This window comes from Hermetia illucens, chromosome 2 (assembly GCF_905115235.1).
Source record: "Hermetia illucens chromosome 2, iHerIll2.2.curated.20191125, whole genome shotgun sequence".
Lineage (NCBI taxonomy): Eukaryota > Metazoa > Arthropoda > Insecta > Diptera > Stratiomyidae > Hermetia > Hermetia illucens.
The window spans coordinates 161,690,905-161,699,343 of record NC_051850.1 but is presented as its reverse complement, the minus strand read 5'-3'; the positions used below and the strand labels follow the sequence as shown (position 1 = coordinate 161,699,343).

Sequence of the window (8,439 nt, the reverse complement as noted above, 5' to 3'; positions counted from 1 at the left end):
ACGTCATTAAAGGCGTGAATTTCGTACTACAGGCGGACATGGAGAGTAACAGAAGATGGGCAAAAAGGAGCAACAACCACACCCCCCATGAGGACCAAAGAGATCGCACAGAACCCATTGCAGAGCGAGCTGAGGGAAAAAACGAAAGGGAGAAGGGGCATCTGAAGGAGACTTCACTCAAGTACTCTCCAGAGATCAAAAGAAAAAGGCGGAAAGGGACAAGAGGCAACAACCCGCCGTGTCATAAGAAAAGCCTCTGCCTAAAATCAAGGTGGAGCATGGAGTACGAAAACAAAAGGGAGTCGAAGAAGAACTAGATCGCTAGATCTGCTCATTAAGGCAAGTCAAGGCAAGACCTTTGCGGAAGTTTTCAGCGAAATCAGCTATAGGATCAAGCCCGAGGATAACGGAACGGAAGTGTCTTCAATTCAGAAAACGAAGGATGGTGGAGTCCTACTCCAATTGGGCCTGAGAACACAGATAAAGGTACGCTCTGTGAAGCAGTCAAGAGACCACTGGTAGAGAAAGCTTTGGTTTCTAGCCTGGAACCCACGTGCTCTATGGAAATTCTTGTCTGTTTCACAGAAAAAAACGAGGTAGCAGAGGCCATCATGTGCCAATGTCCGAAGGTAACCAATGTCCGAATTGATATCACCTCTGTGAAGTCCCGAGGCCAAAAACTCGCTTTGGTGGAAGTCGAGGAGCAATACGCGAGAAAACTTCTAAGCCGCAGGAAAATCAGAATTAATTGGGTAATATACAGGTCAACGAGATCAACATAATCCGTATCATCATCAAACGCGCAACAACCGGTATCCGCTCTAGGTCTGCCTTAATAAGGAACTCCAGACATCCTGGCTTTGCGCCGACGTCCACCAATTCGATGTCCCTGAAAATTGTCAGGTGTCCTTTCCTACGCCATCGCTCCACCTGAGGTAGGGTCTGCCACGTCTTCTTTTTCTACCATAGATATTGCCCTAAAAGACTTTCCGGGCTGGCTCATCCTTACCCATACGGATTAAGTGACCCGTCCACCACAACTTGTTGAGCCGGATTTGATCACAACAAGACGATCGTGGTATCGCTCATAGATTTCATCATTATAGAGGCCGCGGAATCGTTTATCCATATAGAGAGCCGAAAATTTTTCGGAGGATTCTTCCCTGAATTTTTCTTGCTAAAAACCCAAACCTCCGAAGAATTTTAAAGTAAGGGCTTTGACCCTATGGTGAGATGTTTCGGGCGAAACAATCTTTGTAAGATAGACTATTGACGGTCAACAATCGTAAGCGGATTTCATCGTCATAGTTGTTATCAGTTGTGATTTTCATAGTTGTTATCAGTTGTGATTTAGATGCGAGAAATTTTCAACAGTTTCCGAGTTGTAGTCTCCTATCTTCATTGTTTTCGTTTTACCAGGGCATTCGATGTTGTTGGTTCTTTGGTTTTTGCCGCTGGCGGTGCCATCATATATTTCGTCTTGCCTTCATTAATATGCAGCCCAAGATCTCGCGCTGCCTCCTCGATCTGGATGAAGGTAGACTGTATATCTCGGGTTATTATTCTGATAATGGCAATATGTTCAGCATAGGTGATAGTTGGGTGTACTCGAAGAGAATGGTGCCTCTCGCATTAACATCTGCATCGCGGATCACTATAGATGGTACTCAGCAACGTGCACATTGCTGCACTGTGTGGCATCCCCCTTTTTATGTATGGAATAGATAATGCCTTGTTGCCAATCGTCAGGCATTGATTCGCTGTCTCACACCTTCAGCATCAGTTGATACACTGCTTGGTGTAATTGGTCGCCTCAATATTTAACCAATTCAGCTGTAACTCCATTGGCTCCTGACGACTTATAGCTTTTAAGCCAATGAATGGCAGCATTTGTCCATCTTCAGTTGGCGTGATCTCCAACTCGCCGATATTCTGGTTGTTGACTTACTTTTTTGTCTCGCACGATGAGAACCAAGATCTATAAGGCTTCATCCTGCTGACTTGTTGGTAAAACTTCTGCGCTCAGACTTCACAGACTTGATGGTTCTCCCAGTCTTCCTTTTTCTGATCCGCATCCTACAAATCAATATGCACCAGGGTCCAACCACTCACGAGTTGCTTGCGCGGTTTATTAGTGAGACCAATGCTGATCTAGTGTTCATCATAGTACCGAAACAAGATCCCTATTTCATGGCACCCCGACATGTCAGGTATCGCTACCATCTGGGTTCGGGACGGCACCAACCTTAGGGCTCTTGCCTCCGGCGGGAGGGCTTTGTCTGGATTCGGTGTGTAGGAGTAACGTTTTTCAGTGTTTATTCAAAAGTGAATAAGACAATGCCGGACTTTCGACGCAGGCTTGATGCTCTGAGGTGCGCTATCTTGGGCACAGAGGAATAGATTCTGGGGTGACTTCGATGCCGGAGCATTTAAATGGGGCGAAATTTGGGCGTGAACGAGACTTATAGTTTTAAACACCGGAAGGAAGAAAGGGAAGCTCGTAATGTGAACGCAACTGGTCTAACGCGGTATGTAAAAACAGATCCATGCAGCCTGGGCACCGTGAACTTGGTAGGGCTCCTAATGGACGACGACGGAAGGCACTGTGAAAGAAGGCGAAGTTTCTTGAGAATGAGGATATGGACGTTGCTACACAACCAAGTGAGGCGATATACAGAGAAATCGGACGCAAGAAAGCGTAACTTTCGGCGGAAGGTGAGAACAAACTGGTAACCCTGGTGAGATCCACACTGAACACAGCAGACTTTTCAGTTAATCGCAGTTTCCATATTAGACTGCACTTATGACTACAAACATAAGAGTTAGTCAAATTAACCTGCACCATACCAAAGCTTCTTCCTGGCGGCAAGGCTGACAAAGTTGCAGGACTGTCCTTATATATTTCTGGTTCAACAGCCATGCGTTCGTTTTAACAAAATCTTTGATATTGGATCAGTTAAGGGGACTAGGGAAAGATCCTCGAGGCCGAGGGCCTGCGTTCTCATGTTAGAATGGGCCCCTACGTTCGTGGGGCCAAGAAGAAGTGAAGTAATTGACTTAACAATCTGCACTTCGAAGTTGTTAAAGTTGATTAAAAACTGGTGAGTGCTAGATGAAGTCTCACTCTCGGATCGCCGTTACTTAGAATTTGGCCTGACTATTGCAGGGGACCAGCGAGTAATACAAAGACGCAATACTAGTAAAACGGATTGGACAAAGTTCAATGAACCTTTTGGCGAGAAAGTTGAGCTCCCTAGGCCACTAAGGACTCCTTTGGCGATAGAAGCTCAATTAAAAACTCTGAATCGCACACTTTTAGAGTGTTTTGAAGAGGCTTGTCCTATTTCCCGAGGCCAATGTGATAAAACCGATCCATGGTGGAATCGAGAACTGCAGAGACTCAGGAAACAACCAGACGACTTCTAAATCGTGTTTGCAAAAGCAATAAAGATGAAAACTGAACGTCCGGAACTCACAGTGTGAATATAAGAGGCGCGTAAAACGCTGGAAACGAGACTCTTTTTAGACCTTACTACGGTTTCCCCAAACCCTTCAACACGAAGAGGTTGTGGAATTGGAACACTGTTGTGGAATTGGGACACTGTTACCAATGAGATGGCGAGAGTCACTATACTATCATTTGAACACTTCAAAAGACTTGGCATGGATGGCATCTACCCAACGATGCTAAAGGCGGGTATAGAGCCCTTAGAGCAACTTCTAAGGAATATTTTGCGATGCCCTGCTCTGGGCGATGTGCCTTTCTCTTGGCAGCAGGTGACGGTAGTCTTCCTACAAAAGCTTGGCAAAGATGACTATACAAATCCAAAGAACTTCAAGCAAATCAGCCTAACATAATTTTCGCTGAAATGTCTGGAAAGACTGCTTGAGCGCCACATTCGCGAGAAGACGCTAAGGTCGTACTCACCAAATGAAAACCAATATGCTTACCAACGTGGAAAGTCCTGTAAGTCTGCTCTTCATTCTTTGGCTTCAAAGATTGCATCCTCTCTCTCTCTCTGAAGGGTGAGTATGCTATGGGAGTGTTCGTGGATATTGAAAAGGATTTTGACTGTGCGCCCTTCCAAAAAATCTGTAATGCCGCCAAAGAGCATGGTGTTGAGGAAACTCTAATAAAGTGGATCTGCGCTATGCAAATGCAGAGATTGCTGTGTGCTCAAGTGGGTGTTGATTGCTACCTAACAATGGAAGCGGCGAATGGCTGCCCTCAAGGAGGTGTGCTATTGCCACTTCTGTAGAGTATGCTGATCGACTCACTACTATGCGAACGGCAAAATCTGCCAATACATGTTCAAGCTTATGCAGATGACGTGGCTGTGCTGGTTGTTTCTAGATCTCGGAATGGTGTGTAGAAATACACAACGCACCGTTGATTGACAGTTGGTACATTGGGCATATACTTTCAGTAAATCCAAATAAAACCACAATGGTATTATTTAGAAAAAGAAAGAAACTGCATGGTCTTTGCCTCCTAGGGATGAGGGGTACAACCCTTCAACTCTCCGAAGAAGGGAAATATCTGGGAGTTATTCTAGATAAGAAGCTTCTTTGGAACAAGCATGTAGAGATAGAGATGAAACGAGCTCTCACAGCTTATGGGCTGTGTAGGCCCTTTGCCTCGACATGGGGACTTGGGCCTCAGGTAGTAATGTTCGCTTATGTATCCGTAGTGTGATGGGTTAAGGTGAAAAAAAAGAGTTTTTGCCACACTACAAAGAACTGCGTTTCTGGGTATCACCAGTGCCGTGAGCACCACATCCGCTACACGTAATGCATTACTCAATTTGCAATCTTTGGATTTGTTTATTCAGAGGACTACAATAAGAGCAGCTCATAGACTAATTCGATAAGATCTATGGGGAAACAATGGACGTGGGAGGCACAAAGCATTGGAGGAGTAATTAGGAGAACTGAATCCAATTTTCGCAATGCCTTCTGATTCTCGGATCCCAATATATCTGTTTGGTAATAGATATGATGTTATCTTGAAACGAAGAGAAAAATGGGACGAACTAGGAGAATGTGTGTCAGCATATACTGACGTCTTCTACACCGATGGCCCAAAAACAGAAAATAGTTCTGGAGCCGGAGTCTACCTCGCGAATAAAAACGAGAAGTGAGCTTTTCCTTTGAGACAATACACAACGGCCTTTCAGGCTGAAGTGTATGCGATCCTAAGGGCAGCAACCTGGATGATTGACAAACGGTTGAAGGGTAGGCGCGTCGCAATCTGTAGCGATATTCAAGCTGCTTCGAAGGCATTGAGTAGTACTCTGATCAGTTCAAAAATCGTCCAGGAATGTAGAAACCGATTGAACTCTGTTTCTAGATTCAATACGCTGGAATTACTCTGGGTACCTGATTATTGCAGTGTAGAGGGAAATAAAATCTCGGATACCTTAGCAAAAGAGGCTGCAACTTCCTCCATGCCAGGACTGGAATCAGCAATTGGGGTGTCGGTAGAATTGGCTGATGTTCCTATCGAAAACTGGAAACAAGCTTCCCAAAATGACAGGTGGCAAAGCCTTAATGCTGCTAGACACACAAACAGAACGAAACAAATATACTGCAAAGTTTATCCTGTCGAAAAGCAAGAAGTATTGTGAGCATTCTTACTGCCCATAATTCACTAGCTGGCCATATGTTCAGAATAGGAAGTATCCAAGATGATACCTGTCCATCCTGTGATGAGGAAGTGGAATCCACGAAATATTTTCTATGTGAGTCCCCCGGCTATGGACGCATCAAGCATCACATTTTTGGTGCTGATGCGCTCCAACTGCAGCGGATAGTATCATATCCACTAACGGAAACCCTGCGATACATAAACGAATCCGGGATATTCCGTTAGACGGGGGAATCGAGTACAATGGACCACTGAAGTCTGAGCGCTCACAGGCTTTGCCTCTCCCCCACCTTAAGCAGACACACACACACACACGTTTCTGAGAAAAGTGTGTGTGACAGACAGGCAGACGGACAAACATGTAGAAATGAGAGAAGAAATAAACTTACGGTGCAGTGGTTCGGAACTCTAGTACCTGCGAATTTTGGGAGTAACCGAACTCCCAGTAGGCGATATCCCTCGCCCATAGTGCCACCGTGGTGGACAACTTTGTCACTATTGTGTGATATCAAATATTACAAGTGATTTAAATTTGGAGACAGAATGCAGTACCACCTTACCGAGAACATCAATAACAAAACTGGAAAAGATGCCAGCAGATTTTAAAACGACAAAAACGGTAATAAGGCACATACACTCTCAAACAAATTGCACAACCGGGCGATGCGCAACGTTGCATTGTGCAATTGCATTTCCAATACACTAAGTGACATTCTGTTCTAACATTAGTTACAAGTTGCAAACGGTATGAATAACATGCCATTAAATGTTATTACATCTATCTGTATAGTTATTATATTATTGCGTGCGACCCCAGTCTAATTTGAGAGCTATATTTATCTTGCCCCTTATTTCTGACATATTGTTTGGGGATGGATCCAAATACTTTTGGAGATTTTACAACCCCGTCCCCGGAGTGAGTGAGGAGTTAGTGGATGGAGAGGACACCCCCTTGCACTTTGAGAGGATAATTACCTTCGCAGCTTATTTATGATTCAAAAACTCCAAAACTACTAACTTTAATAGAAGTAGAATAGCGGGGCCTTCTTTTTCCGTCTATATATAATTTGATAGAGAGACCCTCCTTTAGCACTGGGGGAATAGGGCTAAAAATTAGAAAAAGATAATGGTTCTCTTTTTTGTACACATCCTCCCCATTCTGTCCTCCTCACGGGATAGGCTGGCGGCTGTAAAGGATACTGTAAACGGAACTCCACTTTGAGGGGTCAGAGCATTTTAGGGGTGATGGAAGCCACGAGTTTTTAGTGAATTAGAAGAGGGGCACTACCTCCTTCCTCCTCCATAATCTTTCCACCCCCTGCAGGGATGGGGCTGAAAAATCTCCAAAAGTATTTGGATCCATCCTCAAATAATTTTTCAAAAATAAGGGGGGAAGATAAATATAGCTCTCAAATTAGACTGGGGTCGCACGCAATAATTTAATAATTACACAGATAGATGCAGTAGCATTTAATGACATATTATTCATACCGTTTGCAACTTGTAACTAATATTTGAACAGAATGTCACTAAGTGTATTGGAAATGAAATTGCACAATGCAACATTGCGCATCGCCCCGTTGCGCAATTGGTTTGAGAGGGCATGGGCCCTATATAAATTCTGTTGTTTAGGTGGGACACCAGTTTGCATTCTAATTTCACCGGCAGTCTACCAACGTTCTACACTCGGTCGCCACAACTCCATTGCATCTCTGAAAATGGACAAACCCATAATATACGGCCTACATGTTAGTCCACCCGTCCGTTCTGTTCTCTTAGTGGCAGCGGCAATTGGTTTAGATTTCGAGTTTCGTCAAGTGAATTTATTAGCCGGTGAACAGATGAAACCAGAATATCTAAAGATGAATCCGCAACACACAGTGCCGACTTTAGACGACGGAGGGTTACTTATCTGGGACAGTCACGCAATCGCTACATATCTCATAGGAAAATATGGAAAAGATGATAATTTATATCCGAAAGATTTGTATAAACGAGCCCTCGTTGACCAAAGACTCCACTTCGATTCCGGAATTCTTTTTGTTCGTTTGCGGGCAATATTTGTAAGATACTGTGATCTGCACTAATGGTTAACATAAATCCCATTTGTTCATTATTTTTTTCCAGGACAGCGTCGTCTTTTTCAATGACCCTATTATCCCGCAAGAAAAGCTCGATGCTCTGGACCAAGGCTATGAATTCATGGATAAATTTCTAGCGGCGAGTCCATATCTGGTGGGTGATTCTTTGACTGTGGCCGATCTTTGCTGCATCGCTTCAATTTCTACAGCACAGGGCGTACTCCCCGTTGATAAAGAAAAATACCCAAACCTAGCGACCTGGATGAAACGCATGGAGGAGTTACCTTATTACGAAGAGGCAAACGGCAAAAATGTTAGAGAATTCATTGCGTTTACAAACAGCAAGATTGGTTGAATATTTCATATTAATTATTAATTACACTTCACATTTCTTGAGAATATATATTCTAAAACTTAAACTACTTTTTAACTTATCGAAAAGAAGATGGATTTCCGTCTGACAATTCCAGCTGAGTTGACTATTGATAAGGTTATTCTGCATTTTGAATTCATCACAATCGAATTTTCGTGCCGAAAACGGATGTTCATTCCATTGGAGGAAACGATCAGCACGATTTTGTCACCATATGAGCCATTCCACCACACGTATGCCCATTTATCATATCGTGTGTATATTTTCCCTACCTCAGCCCGCCTTCTCTGTACGGGGATTTCTTCGACAGATTATCAGAGGTACTAATCGTTTTGTTT

The 8,439-nt window shown here is 43.8% G+C and overlaps 2 protein-coding genes across 4 annotated transcripts in view; one reads left to right on the top strand and one right to left on the bottom strand.

The window, feature by feature from the left end:
- The window catches only part of LOC119648748 (glutathione S-transferase 1-like), a 44,843-nt gene extending 38,580 nt beyond the window's left edge, over positions 1-6,263 (bottom strand). Inside the window, exon 1 of one of the 3 annotated variants that reach the window (XM_038050568.1) lies at positions 6,037-6,263. The gene's annotated coding sequence lies outside the window, so the exon portion shown is untranslated. The remainder of the gene's footprint in view (positions 1-6,036) is intronic. The other 2 variants (XM_038050569.1, XM_038050570.1) reach the window with 2 other exon arrangements.
- A 1,014-nt stretch (positions 6,264-7,277) lies between these two features.
- On the top strand, positions 7,278-8,147 carry LOC119649467 (glutathione S-transferase 1-like). The gene is made up of 2 exons (XM_038051624.1): positions 7,278-7,710; positions 7,775-8,147. Exons 1-2 carry the CDS (start codon positions 7,366-7,368, stop codon positions 8,081-8,083), a joined length of 654 nt encoding a protein of 217 aa, XP_037907552.1. The 5' UTR covers positions 7,278-7,365; the 3' UTR covers positions 8,084-8,147.
- The last annotated feature ends 292 nt before the right edge of the window (positions 8,148-8,439 follow it).